Genomic DNA, 19,517 nt, shown 5'->3' with positions numbered 1-19,517 from the left:
CTTGCTAGTTACTACTTAACTAATATAGAGTTATAATAACTTTACTAATAATTTAGGCACCTATTAGTCTACTATCTTTATAAGGTTCTTTATAAGGCTAGTTATAAGGTTAAGGTTAAGGCTATTAAGCACTTAACTAAATACTACTATTACTACTAGCTCTATAAGAAGTCACCTTTATAATTTAAATTTACTTTATATAATAACTATTCTTTTAACTATAAGGTTATTATTAACGTTATATACCTTAAAGGTAACTAACTAGTTCTTTACGTTATTAATACTATAACTACCTTTAATATAGTATACTTTCTTTATAATATTTCTATAAAAACTATATAGGAGGCACTTTATTACTACTAGATTAATGTCTACTAAGGACCTCTAGACTAGATTATTACTAACGTAGGCAGAAACTTTACTATAACTAAATTTTTACGTAAAGCCTACGTAATAGGTATTAAAGTTAAGATTATCCTTATTAAGGTATACTATAGCATTAAAAAGGTTAAATAATACTATATAGTGCTTTAATAGGCCTATAAAATTATATATAAAGAGTACTTAACTACTAACTATAAATTTATCCTTTAGAGTGTAGTTAAAGTAGTTAATAATACTATAGGCCCTAATAGCCTTATACTAACCCTCTTAGTATTTAGCGTTACCCTTATATAACTACTAACTTTACCCCTTTACTTAACATTATTTAATAGGTAACTACTATCTAAAAGGCTACTAATAACCTCTATAAGAGCTATATAATACACTAGGTCTATAAGGTACTTAAGGCATATAATAGCCTAAATACCTCTACTATTAAGGACTTACTGTTAGGTAGTAAAGTATAAGTATAGCACAAGAAAGGTAAATAGTCTAGCCTATACTACCTACTATCTATTAATAGTAAGGATTATACTATTAATATTAATAGCCTATATAACTTCTATTCTACCTTAGTTAAACCTTACTATACTAAGAAGAAAATAAGTAAGCCTACTAATATAAATCCTTAACCTAACTAACCTATAGATGCTAACTATACTAGTAAATATATAGAGGATACTATTATTATTACTATAAGAACTAGAAAACCTATCTAAACAGTAACTTCTCCTCCTCTATAGTATACCTATAGGTAACTATATAAGACCTTAGTTAATATACTATTATAAAAATAGATAAACCCTCTAGTGCCTTCTTATTAACTAAAGAAGAGGCTAACCTAGCACTTATATAATAACTATATAACTAAGGCGTTATTACTATACCTAGTAAGCCTTTTAAATAGTTAAGAAAAAGTAAAATATAAGGCCTTATTAACTATAGTATATTTAAGATTATTATATATAATCCTTTTATTTACTAGGGCTATATCTTTAAATTTTACTTTATTAATAAAGTTAAAGGTAAAAATAATAAGCTATACAAGAAATTATAACTTATAGTATAAGGTTATAGTAATAATAGTAAAGAAACCTTACTAGTTTAGTTACCTATAATTTAGAGAGCTAGCTAGCGTATAATTCTTACGCTTACCTCTTCCCTTATAGCTAACAGTAAAGTAATATAGCTATAAGATATAACGTAGGCCTATATATAGTTAACTTTATAACTTAACTATACTATCTATATATAACTTCCCCTTTAGATTTATAATTAATACCTTTAAGGCACTATTATAAAGGTAGTAAAGCTATTATATAGCCTTACTAAAGTAAGTACCTATTAGTAAGTAATATATAACTACTACTACTAAGAAAAGCTTAATATAGTTACTACTTTATATAACCTATGCCTACTCCTTTTATCTATAAAAAACCTTAACTTTATAATAATTAAGATATAAATAGATAATATAATTAGCCTAACTAGCGTTAATTTCTTTAACTATAAGGATAATAAGCTTACTAAAGTAAAGCTTTTTATAAAATAGAAAATTTTACTTATAGAGAATAAACCTTTAGTGTTTAATAGAGAGATTATCTCTTTAACTTTAGCTAAAGATACCTCTATTATACTTTACTAAAAGGGCTAAAGTATAAAGCTAAGACTTATTAATAAGAAATTACCTATAGCCTAGCAAGACTACGTCTAGTAGTGTACTTAAAGAGTATATATTACTTTTATTTACTAGCCTAAAGTATACTTTAACCTATTTACTATAGCCTAGTATAAGGAGCCTAATAGTAAAGCTATTTAGTAACTTAACTAGAGAATCTAGTAGTAAATAAACGCACTTAACTATAGCTTTACCTTTATTCCCCTTAACCTACCTAATATAAAGCTCTTTATATTTATTAATAAATCTTTTACTAATAATTATAACTTAACTTTATAGTTAGGATTTATTATTCTCTTTACTAATAAAGAGGTTAATAATAAGTAAGGTAAGTTTACCTTCTATAGTAATATTCTCTATTTCTTATTAACTAAATCTAAATAAGTAATATAAAGTGTTCTTATATTAAAAGTCTATAGTATAGTTATAGGCATTAATATAGTGTACACTCTCTCTATAACTATTATAATAGTAATAAATAAGCTTAGTAACCTATTAATCTTTACTATTGCCTATACTAACTTATACTTACTATATAAGTGCCTAGTAAAGTTAGGTACTACTTATAAGAAGCACTTAATAATTAATATTATAGTACTATAATAATTATATAAGTAATATAAGCTCTTTAAGGTATAATAAATCTATAGTAATAATAACCCTACTAATAGGTTTATAAAGTCCTCCCTAAACTAAGCACTTAAAAGTCTTATCTTTTATAATAAAGTAAAGATATAGATAAAAGGATAAGTTATATAAATATAATAAGAAATAATAAGAATAATAGAATATAGGATAATAGGCACTTAGAGAAGGAAATAGGTTATATAAACTATATAGATTAATAGTAGTTAAATCTATTTAACGTAGGTATATACCTCTAATAGCTATAGCTAAAGAGAAATATACCTAAACAAAATAGTATAAGCCTACTTCTACTAAGTAAATAGATAAATAAATTTATAGTAGTATATAACTATAAAAAGTATAATACTTTTGCTCTTCTTGTTTTTATTACGTTTTTAGGCTTTTTAGGAGGAATAGAAGCGCTAGTGACTTTTACTACACAAGAAAGTTACTAGTGTTAGCATATAGGTAATATAGCTAGAGGCAGTAGGTTATATAACACACTGCCTACTAGTAGAATCCTTTACCTTTGCCTATACGCAAAGGTGCTACTACACTTGTACTCTTACTTTACTTTATTAACTAGTTAACTATTAATAACTATAAATTTAACTACCTTTTCTTAACCTTTGTAATATTATAAGATATAGGATCCTATTAATTAAACAGTAAAAACTAATAATAGGTCTAAGAATCCTTTAAGGTAGCTATAGTAGTAGTTTATAAAGTTATAGCGTTAAAAAAAAATCTTATTACTTTATTTTACTTTTATATTTACTTATAGATAAAGCTATCTTAGTTACTAACTTTATTAAAGTATTATAAAAGGTACTTATTTATAGCTAAAAAAACACTATATAATTCTTTAGTAAAATAGGCTTTATAGTTATTAACTATTACTTTAGCCTACTAATAGACTATATTATTATATTCTAGCTATATCTATTAAAGAAAGGTCTCTAGGACTAATATTTTATTATTAGTCTACTTATAAAGAAGCTCTTGCGTAAGGTTTTAACTACTTTATAATATAAATCTTTCTACTAGTATATTATTAGTTAAGTAAAGGTCTTTAGCCTTTAGTAAAAAAAGGTCTTAAACCTCTTTATTATTATTAAGTTTAATAACTTAATTAATAACTAAAGGATTAGAAAACTAAACGTTAAGTAAATTAATAGGTTAAGGCTTATACTATTATTATATATTATAAGGCTTTTACTTATAACTAGGCGTTTTTGTTTTCTTAGTAGTATATATATTCTTAGCCTAGGCTATAATAGTAAAAAGATAAAAAGACTCTAAATAGTTATTTATAAAGGTAATATCCTCTATAGGGTTAAGATTTATAGACTTATTTAATAAAGGTTATATAGTAAAGTAGGCTTTATAGGCTTAGACTTCTTCTTCTAGTTCTAAGAAGATATTATATACTATATAGTAAATAGTATTAATAAGGTATTTAAAGGCCTTAGAGTATATTAGGATATAATAAAAAATAGTCTTATTATCTAGCTATCTCTTATTATATCCTTTATTAATAATACTAAGCTTTATAAAAACCTTAGAATTATTTATCCCTTTAAAATACTAATAAAAGGTCTTATAGTAATAAATACTATAAGTAATATAGTAATAAGTATACTTATAGTTAGTAATAATATAATTTATTACTTTATAAAACTAATAAGCACTATTAGTATAAAAGTAATTATAGTATTAAAGTTAAAAACCTTAGTAGCCTTAGTAAAAACTATAGTTATAATTATTATTATTACCTTAGCTATACCTATATCCTCCTCTATAACTATAACCTTCTTAACTATAGTTATAACTACCTCTATAAGTCTAAGAATAAGGCTAAGGTTAATACCTTAGCACTATAGGATTAAGATTTCTAATATTAATAGTTATAAAGTTATTAGGCTAAAGAGCTTACTAAATTACTACCTATATCTTTATTTATACTTTAGCCTTATTAATTAAAAAGTCTTAAAAGTCTTTAGTAAAGGCTTTAACTATAGATATAACTCTCTAGCTTATAGCGCTAGTAGGCTTTCCTTATAAAGTTTTAACTATTAAGACCTTACTATTAGACTTTAATTATAGTATAATAACATTAGTCTTTAAGTTACCTAATAGCTATTATAAAGCTAGTTACTTTTTTAACTAAATTATTAGTAACACTAAGGGATAGGTTAATATAGTTAACTATACATATTAGTGGTAATTAACAAATAATAGGGGTAACTGTGGTTCTCTATTATACGTAAAGAAAAGAAGGATAATTATTGTAGGTTAGTTAGTTAAATAACTAACTTATTGCCTACGAATCCTTAGAGAATCTATGGCTAAATATCTAAGGATTTACTAGTAATAAGTTATTAGGGTTAACCTAATAACTCTAATATTTATTTGTAATAGTTAATATTATAACACTAGTAACTTTCTATAGTACTAAAAATCCTTTATTATTTATATCTAAAAGAATAGCTAAAAAACATAATAAAAACAAGAAGCTAAAAAGTATTTAATACTCTTTACTTATATAGCCTATTATATACAAGAAACCTATTTATTTATCTATATCTCTAACTGCTTATTACTAACTAGTTTCTCTAATATGTTGTTTAGTAATAACTTTGTAAATCTATCTACTAGGTTATTACTACTATAAATCTACTATATCTTAAAAATCTTATAGTGTTTATATAACTAGTAAAGGGCTATAATATCTATTATAAGTTACTTTTCTTTTATAGTACTAAGTTTTATAAGGCACTTGTAAAGTAAGTATAAGTTAGTGTAAAGTATTATAAGTATTTATAGTAGCTTAAGGTAGTTAGTAATTATTATAAGAGTAGTACTAATTATATAGGTAATATTAGTGCTAGTAACTATCTTATAAACCTTAGAGGTAAGTATACTATATATAACTCTCTTGTACTTTATTAAGCTAAAGTAGATAATATTACTAGTTAATTTAAAGCTTTTGCTATTAGTAGTAGGTTACTTAATAATTTATTTATTAGCAAGAACTATAATAAAGCTAAGTTAAGAGGTAAAGTTATAGTTATTTATAAATAAGCTATTAATAAATATAAAGAGCTTAGTAGTTATAAGGTTAATTAGTAAGAATTATAGGCTATAGTTAAGGTTATTAATTTACTATTTAATTTAGTAGTTTAGAGTTTTAATCTCTTCTACTGTAGGTAATTAGTGTTAGGCAGTAACTAAATAGTTAAAGTAGGCTTTAGGTTAGTAGATAAAAGTAATATATATACTATAGATGTATTACTAGATATAATTTTGCTAAGTAGTAGGTAATTTCTTGTTAATAAGTTAAAGCTTTTTACTTTAGCCTTTTTAGTAAAGGGTAAGCTTACTGTTAGCAGTAATAAATAATATACTACTATTAAAGGTAATAAAGTTATTAGCTATAAGTAACTACTTAGGTTTTACTATAAATATAGCCTTCTTAAGCTCTTTCTCTTTATAGGTAAAGAATTTACTATCTATAAGGCTAATTATATTATTTATTTATATACTAATTAATTTAAAGTTACTATTATTAAGTAATAATATTAATAGGTAAAGGTTAAAGGTTAATAAATTTATCTAGAGATTCTTTTTATAATAGTAGTTATAAGTTACCTACTAGTAGGTTTTTACCTCTGTAATACTATATAATAGCTTAGTTACTATTATTATTATATTTACTAAGTAAAGATAGTAAATTTATATAGGTAGGTAGGTAAGAATAATATAATTTAATAGTATTACTAATTAGGTATACGCCTAGGTAATATTATGTAACTAGAGGAGAAATCTACGTTAAAGTAGTAAAGGGGCTAAGGTAAAGATTAATTACTAAGCTATTTACTAAATAGTAGGTAACTATATAAGAATTATTTCTTTACTATTATCTATATAACCTTAGATAATAAGCTATAATTTCTTATAAAGCTACTTATTTTTACCCTTTACTTTATAGACTATATATAATTTAAATATATAGGTATTACTATAGGATTTCTTATTATAGGTAATAATATAAAATACACTATAGTTAATAAAGGCTTTTACTTTTACCTTATTAGATTCTTTAAAGGGTTTACTAGGTGTAGTAATAATCCTTTTTTATATAGCTTAATAGTAAGTGTATAGTCTACTTTTTCTTTATAGTTAAGAACGCTATAGTTATAGTAGGTTATATCTTTATAAAGAACGTAAGTATTAGGTTCTTTTATAAGCAACTATAGTGTTATTATAGTAGTTTATTATTAATAATAATAGTATTATATACTTCCTTTAGCGTTAGGTATTTTATAAGGTCTTCTTATACTTATATAGTATATATAGGATATTTTCTGCTTACGTAGAGTAGCTAGTAGGTTTATTTAGCGTAGGGAGGTCTAGTTAACCTTCCTCTGTATAGTAGGGTTTTACTATAGTAATCCTAAAGTTATATAGGCTATAAGGTAAATTAATAGTGTAAGTAGTACTATTATTAGTAATAAGGTAAAATAGGCCTTACTAGCTATATTTTTTACGCTATATATAGACAAAGGATTAAAGGGTAAAGTAATAGTATTAGTTAAATCTAGGCTATTATATATAGCTAGTGCTTTATAAAGCTATTACTTTATATAGATTTAGTGTACTATAGCTATTACTTTCTTAATTACTTTAGTGTACTATATAGTAGTTATAGTAGGTAGTAACTTATTAGTTATTTAGAGGTATATACTAAAAACAAAGAGAGTTAGGATAAGGCTATCTAGGCTAGTAGTATTATTAATTACTTTAATAGTAAGTTAAAAGGTAACTTTAGGTTTAGCGCTAGTTTCTTTATAAATAATCTTATAGTGTAGTAAAGGGTATATAATAGTGCTTAACTTTACTAATACTATAATAGGCTTTAATAAGTACTTCTTTTACTTTAATAATAACCTATAGGTAGTATATTTAAACTTACTAAAGTAAAAATTTAGGCTAACGTTAGTTATTATTTAATTAGGTAGGCTAAGATATATATTAATCTAGTATATCTATAGTACCTCTTATATATACTCTATAGTAATAGATTATAAGAATCTTACTATATTAAACACTATTACTATATTAACTATATAAAGTACTAGTTTATTACTATTAAATATATTATATTAATAAGGATCTTATATTAAACTTATTATTATTATATAATATAAACTTAAAGTAACTAGGGGCTTTAGAGTATAATTAGTAGTAGTAGTAGTACTTATTAATAGCTTTAATTAATAATAAAGAGATATTTTCTCTAGTATATTTAAGTAACTTATAAAGTTACTAAATAGTTAGGTAGCTAAATTACTAGTAGATTTAGTGTAATTTACTATCTATTAGGTGTTACCTAGTAATACTTTTCTCTAGTAGTTATAGAAGCATCTATAGGTAGCTAAATTAGTAAATAATAGGTATAACGTTATTACCTTAGATTAGCTAGTTAGTAAGGTTATTAAATTTTACGCTATAATAGTCTATATTCTTTAAGTAAAAGAGAAATAAAGTATTAGTAGTTATTATATAAAAAACAAGGTTACTAAGTAGTATAAGTATATTAATTACCTCTAGGGATTTAAAGTAATTACTACTACTAAAGTAAATACTTACTTTACTTACTTAGGTAGTATCTATAGGTATCTTTTTACCTAAGTAGTACTAGAGGGTAAAGTATTACTTATAGCTAGTAGTTAATTTCTTAGCTATACTAGTGTTAAGTATAATACTATAAAAAGTTACTACTAAATAGTGCTTATTAAGTGTAAATATCTTATTAGTTTTTATAGTCTTACTAAGTAGTAGCTTTTTTAGTAAGTTTTTATAAGTAAGTGTATAGGTAGTTGCCTAGTTATATAACTTAGAGAATATAGTTAGGCTATTAATTAATAGTTATATAAAGAAGGTTATAAATATAAAGAACACTATATCTATATAGTTATTATTATTACTAATAGGTTATTTATTACTATTACTTGCTTTTTAGAGATAACTTATATTATAACCTTTATAATTAAGAAAGAAGTAGTTAAAAGTAGCTAGTAAAGCTTACGTAAAGTAGGTGCTTTTATACTAGTTAAATAAAGATTATTACTCTTCTTTAGTATACTTAGTTAACTAATAACTAGGCTTACTATAGATAAAGTACTTCTTAGTTAATTTATTACTATACTAGTTTTTACTATAGTAGTTACTTTATAAAGAACTTTATATTTACTATAGATTAGTGTAATTATTATAGCTACTATTATACTTATAGTTAACCTAAAATTACTTATCCTCTGTAGTAGATTTATCTATAAAGTATTATATAGGTAGCTTATAGTAAAGTAAGGTATTTACTACTCTATTATATAACTATATATAGAGGCTATAGAATATAGCTAGTAGGTTAAAGAAAGCTATAGTGTACTTAGGTATACTATAATAATAGGTAATAAGGCACTTATAATAATTTTTATCCTTAGGTAGGCTATTATAGGTAGTTATCTTAACTAGCTTAGTAACCTTTTTAATAAGTAACTTAAGGATCTTAAGCTTATTCTTACTATAGTTTTTATAGGTAATTAAGTTTAATAATATATAGTAAAGCTTAGTAATATAGGCTAAGTGTACTTTATTACCTTTAAATTATTCTTTAAGCTTTACTATTAGAGTATTAAAATTACCTACTTATTAGTAGAGGGTAAAGGTATAATACTTTTATAGTTTACCTTAAAGTATTACTTAAATTACTACTCTATAGTAGTCTTATGTTATACCTACCTAGATATAAAGGTTATAAAATAATAGTAATTTTAAGTTAATAGTCTTATACTAGCTGTTAATATATTTTATAGCCTAGTTATTAAAGTATATCTTTATAAGGTTACTTATTTACTTTAGTATTAGCCTTAATATTACTATTAATATTACTATAGTTAATAAAAGCTCCTATAGTAGTATAGTAGTTATTATATATAGGCTATTAATTTTAGTTATTACTTAGGGTTTTAGCGTTAATAAAGGCAGTAGTAAGGTAAAGGTTAGGTTATTATAAAAGGTTTAGTAGCTAGTTGTTAGTAATAAGTATACTTTAACTATTTTTACTCTATATATAATTATCTTATAGCCTTTAATATCTTTAATAAAGTTAAGGTCTTTAAGGTGTTCTCTAAAGTTATATAATAATCTCTTAATAATAGTAATTATTTTATTAGTCTAGTAGGTACCTTCCTCCTGTTAGAGGGTATTAAATATATATTAGGTAATTAATAGGTATTTACTGTAGTTAACCTACACTTTATAGTTAACAAGGAAGTTATATAGACCTATTAAGACCTTTAGGTTAATAGCCTTAAAGTTACTAATAAGCTAGTTAGTAAGGTCTTTTTATATATAGTAGAGTAATTTACTACTAAGGTAGTTATTATACTTAGATTTACTAAGGTAAAATATAATAATAGTGTTAAGTATAAGGGACTATTACTTCTTTATAAGGTTAGTTAGTAACCTTATAATATAATCCTTCTCTTATTAGTGCAAAAGAATATACTATATAAAAGTAAAAGGTATAGTAATAATATTATTTATTACTACTATCTTCTTTACTATATTAGGTAGTATATTATATTTACTATAAATCTCCTCTTCTTATTACCTTATAGGTAAAGGTGTAGTAACCTAGGAGCCTTACTTACTTATAAGCTTATTTTATTTACTTATCTTAGCTTAGGTCTTCTGCTTATAGGCGTAGTGTTATTTACTATTATCCTCTGTTAGCCTAATAACCTCTTAAATATAGGTGTTTCTTTTAGTAGACTAAAAGATATATATATTTATTAAAAGGATTACTACTAGTAGTATAAACAGCTAGAGAAAAATATACTCTTGTAGGTAAATAACTTAGGGAAAAATAATAGGCTATTATATTAGCTACTTATTAACGCTATTAGTTAGTAGAAGGAGGGAAATAATAGGCTATTATATTAGTAACTTATTAACGCTATTAGTTAGTAAAAGAAGTATATATATAAGAAAAAGAAGTTAGTAAGCTAAAGAGCTTATAATAAATAGGATATAGTAAATAATTACTAGTTAGCTATAGGTATATAAAGTAAGGGGTTTTTTATAGTCAAGAGTGCTTCTCTAAAGGTAATAAAGCTTATATAATAGACATAAATTAATAAGGTTTCTACTAGTTAAGAGGACTAGTTATAGATCTATTAATTAACCTATTATAATAGGTAATTAGTATAATATTATAGTAAGGGTATTTATAGAGGCGTTTTTTAGTCCTTGCTTACTCTAGGTGTATAAATAATTAACTAGTGATAATTACCTCTTCTTGTAGTCCTTACTAATCTATAGTTTAGACAGTAAAGTTAACCTATATAGTTAATAGTAAAGTTAACTACTAATTAGTGTTAGTAACACTAAGGGATAGGTTAATATAGTTAACTGTATATATTAGTAGTAATTAATAAATAATAGGGGTAACTATAGTTCTTTATTATATATAAAGAAAAGAAGGATAATTATTATAGGTTAGTTAGTTAAATAACTAACTTATTGCCTATAAATCCTTAAAGAATCTATAGCTAAATATCTAAGGATTTACTAGTAATAAGTTATTAGGGTTAACCTAATAACTCTGATATTTATCTGTAATAGTTAATATTGTAATATAAATAACTATTGTATTTTTAATATTAGACTATAACTTTAATAGTATATTTATAACTTTATAGCTTAAGTGCTTAGCTATAGCTCTTATTACCTTTTATAAAAAATAATAGAAAATAATTTATATAAGCTTTATATTAGTAAGCTTTATATCTTTATAGGCCTTAGCTTTATATTATAGTATTTAAATAGTTAAAATAAAAGTAGTTATTTTACTAGGATTACTATCTATAATATAAGGACTATTTATAAGGTTTTATAACTTCTTATTAGAATTTTAAAAGATCTTTAGGTTTACTAATCTAAAGACCTTTATTAACTTATCTTTTATAGTTATTTAAGAAGTCTAGTCTTAAGTAATTAACTATATTACCTTTAAATAGTTAAGAATAAAGTATATATAGACCTCTTAAATTCTCTTAAATAACTTCTTATATATAAGGGCTAAAAGGTTATTAAACTCCTCTAAGAAGTCTAAAATATTATCTTTTTTAAATTTAGGTGCTTTAGCTAAAAAAGAGGTTATCTAAATAATTATTAGTTACTTACTAAAGAGTTAAGCTATCTATAGATAGTCTTATATAGTTATAGGTTACTTTAGAAAGTCTATTAGGGTTATAAAAGAAGGTCTTTATAATAGTAGTATACTTATTATTTTTCTTATATTATTATCTTTTTTAAGAAAAGCTTATAGTTATATATTACTAAAGCTAGCCTTACTAAAAACATTTATATCTTTACCTTTAGATAATAAAGACCTTTTACTTTTATTTAGAGGGATTAAGGGGTTAACTATAGTAAATTAGGTCTATAAATTAACTACTATAAATAATTTAATAAGTATTATAGTCCTCTATAGACTTCTTAAAAAAATAAAAAAGTTAATATTTTAATAATAAAAGTATATACTAATATTTAAACTAGTAAATTAAGTAACTTTTAGCCTTTTATTTAGTATATACTATAGCTATAAGATATTATTTATATATAGCTACTATTATTATATTATATAACCTTCTATAGGCTTATTCTTAAAAATACTACTTCTTTTTATAAATATCTTAAGTAGAATATTTATTAGCTTTATTTAACTAGTGCCTTTACTTTACTTATTAGCTTAGTAAGACTACTATTAATTATCTATATTAGGTTATTTTAGATCTATAAATTATTTTATAAGTTAAATAATCTATTTTATATACTTATAATTAAAAAGGGAAATATAAAATAAAAAGGGAGGTTAAAAATAAAAAAAAATATATATATACTTAATAAATCTTAGTGTATTCCTACTACTTTAAGGGAGGCTTTTAAGGTTTATTTTATCCTTATAAATTAGTCTATAAAAGTATATAGCTACTATATCTTTTACTAGTTCTACTATTAATTAAGTAAAAGTATTACTAAATATTAATAATATATTATATTTATATTTTTATTAACTATAAATTTATTATAACTATATAAGAAAGCCTATCTATAGTCTAGTATAGAATACTTATACTAAAGAAGTAAATCTACCTCTAGGCACTATTAAGAAAAGGTAAAGTATTTAGGCTACTTAATAAAGAAAAAAAAGGAATAGTAAAACATAAGAAAACTACCTATACTATAACAATATCTAATAATAATAATATATATATTAATTAATAAGTCTTATAATTCTTAGACCTAATCTATAAAGATACTAAAATAAAAGTATAAATTAATAAAGTAACTATAAAAAGAATAAATTTTACTAAATAAATAAAAGTGTAGTAATAACTAGTAGTATATTTCTGTATAGAGTATTAAGGCTAACAATAACGACTATATATAAATAATTATGTCCCTTCTAATCTCTTCTTAGGTCTATAAATCCCTTTTTTAATAGGTAGGTGGCCTTCCTATTAATCTATCCCTTAAGTTAACTACTACGTAATTCCTAGGACTATACCACCTAACCCTACTACAATATAAAGCCTTTTTTTAGCTTAACTAATACTTTTAATAAATAGTTATATATTATTACCTTTATTTACTAAAGAAGATATAACTTTATTACCTTTATTACTTATACTTAGTTATAGTTATAGCTATACTTACTTAACTTTTTTTTACCTCTTTAGCTACTATAGTAGTACTATACTTTTAGTTAAGTCTTTAATAATAGGTATAGGAATAACTATACTATTATTATTAATTAATAAGCTCTCTTTTTACTACTAGTTATTTATTATAGTATTTAATAATAATAATAATAATAATAATAATAATAATAACTTTACTTATAACTTATAAAGTATAGCTAGTATTAATAGTATTATAAGGAGAGGTAATAAAGCTTATCCTATACAGTAAAAGGAAGGCGGTGAGGTGAGTAATTAGGCACAAGGATAGCGATGGTACATCTTGTGGGCCAAGGTTTCACTTAGCAGCGATTAGCTAATCAATAAGTAGCTCTTATTCGAGGTACGGGCTGTTATCCAACTTCGCCGCCGTTGCCGATCAGGGCCTTAGTAGCTAGTCGTGAAGGTGCGTCAAAGGAAACAAGTGCTTCCCAGGCGTACCTAGCTAGAGCCAGCTCGTCAATTGATTCAGGTGACCTGGGTGACCTGGGTGACCTGGAAGAAGGCGCTAGGTAGCCCACCACAAAAGCATGCTTGTTTGGCGGTTTCTCGTGCATGACAAGCCTGTTCAGGGAAGTCCCCCACCGTCCACGTCCTTAACTCCAGCGGCTGAGAAACCAGGCGAGTTCGCCAATCTCTTATTGCCGAGATCCTACGTGCCGTCTGGAGCTCATCCCAGTTCAAATGACCAAACGTCATTGGTTTGGCGTGCATGTCGCTGACGGGCACTTTATCTTTCCGGTTTCCATCCGGTGCAGCACTAGTAACTAGTCAAGGTAGCCCGTCTGCACGCCAAGTTGTCGTTGCCAAAGTGGAATAGACCCTCAACCTACAGAGCTCAATAAAAATAGCTTGGTGGCCTATAGAACAGTACACGTACAGCGCACACTCTGCACTGCGTGATTAGCGGGGACAAGAGATGGGTGGTGGCACGAGTGACCATAACTGAGGGAGGGGACGGAGACGGTTGATACAAGGGGAGACGCCAAGTCAAAATGCCAAGTCAAAAGGGGAAATGGAGAATTCGATGTGCCCGTCTCGCCAACTATAAAGTAGAAAACTCCACAAAAAGACATGGCCATCGGGGTCCTACACTCAGCATGGAAAAAGTGGCCGGGCCCTGCTGTTGCGGTCTGAAGGTCTGCTTGTCCTCGGCGGCGCGATTTCGGGACTTGGCTCCTCGTCTGGCGTAGGAGCAGGGTTCTTTTTCGAGGCTCGAGTGGTTTTAGGGTGGCATAAACATGGGCAGATGGTGGTACCCCCGGATGAGACCATGTCGGTCGATTGGTGGTCCCAGGTGGCGAGAGCGCGCATGCGATGGGACGCGAGACGGGACGCTTGTCCGTGCTCTTGCTGCTTAGCAGTGGTCCAGACGGAACGCTGTGTTTGGGTTTGGATGTGTTGACTTGGTTGAGTGCAACCGTACGTGGTGGATCGGGGGCAATGTGCAAGAATGTCTCTGAGTGCAGACGTGTTTGTTTGTGGTGTGTGTGTGTGTGTGTGTGTTTGAGGAGGGGGAGGGGGGAAAAGGTACGTACCCGAGACGCTCGTTCTGCCTTGAGAGCAGAAAGACAGGGGGGATGAGTCGGACAGGAAGGAGAAGAAATAGCTTGATGATCCTCATTCATCAATACGAGACTCTACTACTAAGAGAGAGAGAGAGAGAGAGAGAGAGAGAGAGAGAGAGAGAGAGAGAGAGACACACACACACACGCAAAAGCGGTAACCGTGAGATCATAAGAAACGCCAAGAGGAACCTTTCTTCCATGTCTTATTACATATGACTTAATTAACTGAGCCTCGACGTCCTTGCCAGAATCAATCTTCCTCCGGCAGGTCATTTGGATATTGTGCGTTGGTTCGTTATATTCTGACTCCACGCTCCTATATCCAGTAGCGAAAGCAAAGTGTACTTCTCGTTCCATAATCGCAGACTACCTACAGGTACCTACCTACCTACCTACCTAGGCATGTACACTAACGGGTGGCTGACTGACTACCTTCCTTTCCCAAGTCGCTCTCTTTCCTCAGCGTCGTCGTTCGTTTCCCCCTCTGGTGACCGGTTTGATTACCCCGCAAATCATTCGATTGGGTGACGTCGACAAGCGGGGGTCTGGCTGGCTCAAGGGCCGGTGGTTGACTGGCTGCATACGCTAAGGTAGCGCTAAGAAGAGCGCCAAGAGAGGATACGTACTGGGCCCCAAGGTGGCTTTGCTGGAAGTAACGCTTAGAGCATCTCGTCGGTGATTGGCTAGTAAGTCTGTGTGCTCCTGCTCAGGCCAAGGGACCCGGGAGGAGCTTGCTCAGGACGCTGCCGTAGCCTCCGCGCCAACCACCTTGGGCTGGATGGAGAAGGCCCGGGGGAGGGTCTTGCCTCCTCGCGTGCCATTTCCTTCCCACCTTCTCCTCCACAGATTTCCCTATTGTTAGTGTAAGATGCGAGTGCAGGTGCCGGTACCAAGAACAGCAGGTACGTAAAGTAACAGAATGAAGGAGCAGGAAGGAACAGACGGACAGACAGGCAGGCAGGGCCAAGGGTATGGGAGGAAGCGGCAGTCGCGAGCTGCGTCGCCTTCCACGTCTTTAACAAACGCACACCTCCATCCATCATCTATCCCTGCATTGACATCAAACCTTCTCCATCGTCTGGACTGCTCTTCCTCTCCACAGGGACGAGACTACGAATACAATACATCAGCAATCCACCAGTTCGACACACATCACAGCGATAGTGGACGTGCTCTGCCACTCCATCAACCAAGCCCGTCAATCACTTTGTCATTCAGTCGTTTTCCTGCTTAGCCCTAGGCCCAATATTCCGGCCTGAGCTAATCTTACCATCTGCGTGCGCATCTGCGTTTGATGGTGGCTGTTCCGCTTTTCCTGCAGACGCGTCACGCAAGCCAAACCACCGCCAGAGACATCGGCGGCGCTCTCAAACACACGCCGAACCGCCAACCGACAGACACCGCATTTGCCTCTTCTCCACACGCACCCGCCATCCCACCATCAGTTGCCTGCCTATCCGAGCAACAACCTGGAGCGCCCGACTCCGAGCGTCCCTCGAGTGTCCAAGCACACCATCTCAACCAAACCACCAACGCAGAACACTTCCCTGCCTGCCCCTAGCCCTGCCAATCTCTGCTCTCGACCCCCTAAGCAAGCTCGACGTCACTCAACTTAGAGCTCCAACCCGCGCCCATCTTGCCTAGGTACACGTATTTTGCTTTGGAAGACCGCCGTTCAAAGGCACGCTTCGTCCGTCGATCCCCTGGCACAAACGAACACAAAGACTATCAAGTTCCTTCTTCGGACTCCCACCAAGCCAGCAAACCCCTTGATCGACGCTTTTCTACGGCGCACTAAAGAGGTACGCTCGTCCCATCCCTAGCCCTCCTTGTGAGCAGCCCTTCGTAAACCACCCTTGGGGCCACCCTAAATCGGTCCATCGGCCACTTTTGATATATAATCGCCGTGTTCCACACTCGCGCGTCCATCGAACGATACCCCGTTCGATCCCTCTTTCGATTCTTTCTCGACCTCGCCCCACACCAACACACTCCGAAACACCAACTCGTGCTACCTACACTTGGTATCTTCAACAACAACGACACCCTGATAACAGCCGCATCTCAACTGACTACATATACTGCACCAACCTCGCTCCTTTTAACTCTGCCCAACATGTCGACCGATAACTCAAACCCTAACACCCAGAACAACCAGAACGAAATGCATCGCCAGAGACGTGGTTCCGTTACCCAACAGGCTATTGCTGGCCTTTTTAGGAGCAACTCTACTTCCAACGGAGCTGCCTTCCCCGGCACCGCCGACGCACAGAGACGGAGACTTTCCGTATCCACCGGCCTCGGCCTCGCTGGCACTTCTCCTACCCCCGGCGGTCCCTTCAACTCCCTGAGGCGAGGAAGCCTGTCGACGAACTCCAACGACTCTATCGATGAGAATGCCATCGACGAAGAGGAGATGCCCTCCAACGCCCGTACCGCGCCCGCCACCCCCTTTACTCGCAGAATGAGCTTTGGAGCTCAGGCAATGCGCACCATGCGCACTGGCGGTGGAAGCCCTGGGTCAAACGGTAATAATCCACCTGTTTCTGCCACCCCCTTACCCAGTACACCTGCCTCCTCCGATAGACGCAGCAGTACACCTGTGAATGCTACGCCATCCATCCACTCCTCCGTCGCCGCGACTACGTCGTCGATTCGGTGTCGCTCTGGTAGCACAGCACAGGCAAGCACCGCACACAAGCAAAAGTCCTTTTCTGACATGTTTTCGCGCCCAGACCAAGGTTTCAACTGGTCCGAGCAGCTTAGATCTCGCGCCGAAAGCTCTGTTCAGGGCACGCGACCTTCTTTCTCGTTCGGTTCTGGTCTTTCATCCTCGCCTACACGCGGCATGGGCAACGCCGGCTCCCACGACCGCCAGAAGTCTGTCTCCGAGATGCCTGCTCCTCCCGCCCAAGCTGCCGCCATGAAGCCCAAGGCCCCCGAACGCCCGAAGCCTGATGCTTTCCAGGAGCGCATCCTGAAGGGCGACTTCTACATGGACTGAGAAGTCGACACGTTAGCAAGGCTACTGCGATTTAATGTCGACCGTTTATGCCATTGCAATCGGCATCGCACTAGATGGCGGCACACCACTCGAGCATGAATTTCAACAGAAAACGAGAGTAAGGATCACCAAGCGTTTCACCAGTATCAAGCGTTCCGCATTCTAGTCTGTTCATCGATTTTTCTTTCTTTTCGCCGGTGGGATACTTTCTGTGTCGACTCGACCCCACGTTACGTTCGGTTGGGTTGATAAGGCGGTTGCGGCTTCGTTTTGGGTGGTGGAAAGTTCCACTCCACATGCACACGTGAGACCTCTGTCTCACATTTATCACGGAAGCGGAATGGGGTTGCAATTTCACAAGGAGTTCACACAAATGGCATGGGAGAAGACAATCGCAAATTGCAAGACTTGGGTTCAAAAACGAACCCGGTCCGGAAAAGACGGTCTCATTCATCGTTTGCGGCCCATCACTACGAAATTGATGGTGCCGACACACTTGAGATGATCATGGCTGGCGTACGGCAGGGAAGTTTTACTGTATCGTTGCATCGCTAGCCGTCAATCAGCAGCGAAAGCATAGGTTTGGAGGATGGAGGTCATGGCGTCGACAATTGAACAGGCTGTGAAGTGGGCACATGGTCCAGGGCGAGACAGAGTGAGAGAGGGTGTGTGTTTTTATGATTGCAGGCATATCAGAACCAGAGGTGGACGAACAGCTGGCGACGAATGTTGAGCTTATGAGCTTAGCTGCCAAGAGAAACGCGCTCGTGCCTGAATCGAAAAGTTTCATGGCCCCGACCAGCATCTTTTGTTTATTGACAAAATGCCAACGTGAAGTGAATGGTCGCGATATGATGATGAAAGATGCATGTGAGGCGATGCAAAGCAATGGCAGGCGCGCCGACTCGCCGAGTTAGGTAGTCTCGGCACCTCGGGCGCGCCCCGCAAGCCTCTTTCAGCGTGGGATTGAACTAGGCCTCCATTCCGGGAGCTCGGTATTCTACTCCCATTCGTTGCTGCAGGGATCGAGGTCTCTCGCTAGCCCCTTGGATGGGGGGGAGGAGGCGGCAGCAGCAGCAGCTATCATTCCTGAGTCCCGACGGGTCCTGCTATCACCGCCTCGCGCACATGAATGATATCCAAGTCTGGATGAGGTATCGTGACCGTCCCATCTCAAGGGGCGAAGGGAGGAGGGAGGGGGAACGCAAGTGGTATTAGCAAGACGGATGTTATCAACTGCTCTCCGTTCCCTTCCCCTTTCCCTTTCTCCCCCCTCCTCCCCTCTTCTCCATTGCCCTTCCATTGCCCTCCCTCCCACGCACCCACCCAGCTTTTCCATCCCAGGTTCAATGAGTCGATACCCTAACAAAGACAAGCATAGGGTTTCTTCCGACGTATCTTGCCGCGTTATAAGAATAAAAATAAAATTGCCTTTTGCGGGGACA

General features: G+C 32.2%; 2 protein-coding genes across 2 annotated transcripts; one reads left to right on the top strand and one right to left on the bottom strand.

Annotated features, from left to right (window-relative positions):
* Positions 1 to 14,092: 14,092 nt before the first annotated feature.
* Positions 14,093 to 15,188, bottom strand: LY79DRAFT_534624 (uncharacterized protein). Its single transcript, XM_060556448.1, has one exon. It carries the CDS (start codon positions 15,126 to 15,128, stop codon positions 14,361 to 14,363), a length of 768 nt encoding a protein of 255 aa, XP_060421268.1. The 5' UTR covers positions 15,129 to 15,188; the 3' UTR covers positions 14,093 to 14,360.
* Positions 15,189 to 17,184: 1,996 nt separating this feature from the next.
* LY79DRAFT_503825 (uncharacterized protein) lies at positions 17,185 to 18,072 on the top strand (the record flags this gene model as incomplete). Its single annotated transcript, XM_060553441.1, has 1 exon — positions 17,185 to 18,072. One exon carries the CDS (start codon positions 17,185 to 17,187, stop codon positions 18,070 to 18,072), a length of 888 nt encoding a protein of 295 aa, XP_060421267.1.
* Between the last annotated feature and the right edge of the window lie 1,445 nt (positions 18,073 to 19,517).

This window comes from Colletotrichum navitas (assembly GCF_030913465.1).
Source record: "Colletotrichum navitas strain CBS 125086 chromosome Unknown LY79scaffold_1, whole genome shotgun sequence".
NCBI classification, from domain to species: Eukaryota; Fungi; Ascomycota; class Sordariomycetes; order Glomerellales; family Glomerellaceae; genus Colletotrichum; species Colletotrichum navitas.
This window is presented reverse-complemented; position numbering and strand designations above follow the sequence as displayed.

Bases quoted from the DNA above. Each gene is read 5' to 3' on its own strand.
- LY79DRAFT_534624 (XM_060556448.1), bottom strand. From the start codon at position 15,128: ATGAATGAGGATCATCAAGCTATTTCTTCTCCTTCCTGTCCGACTCAT.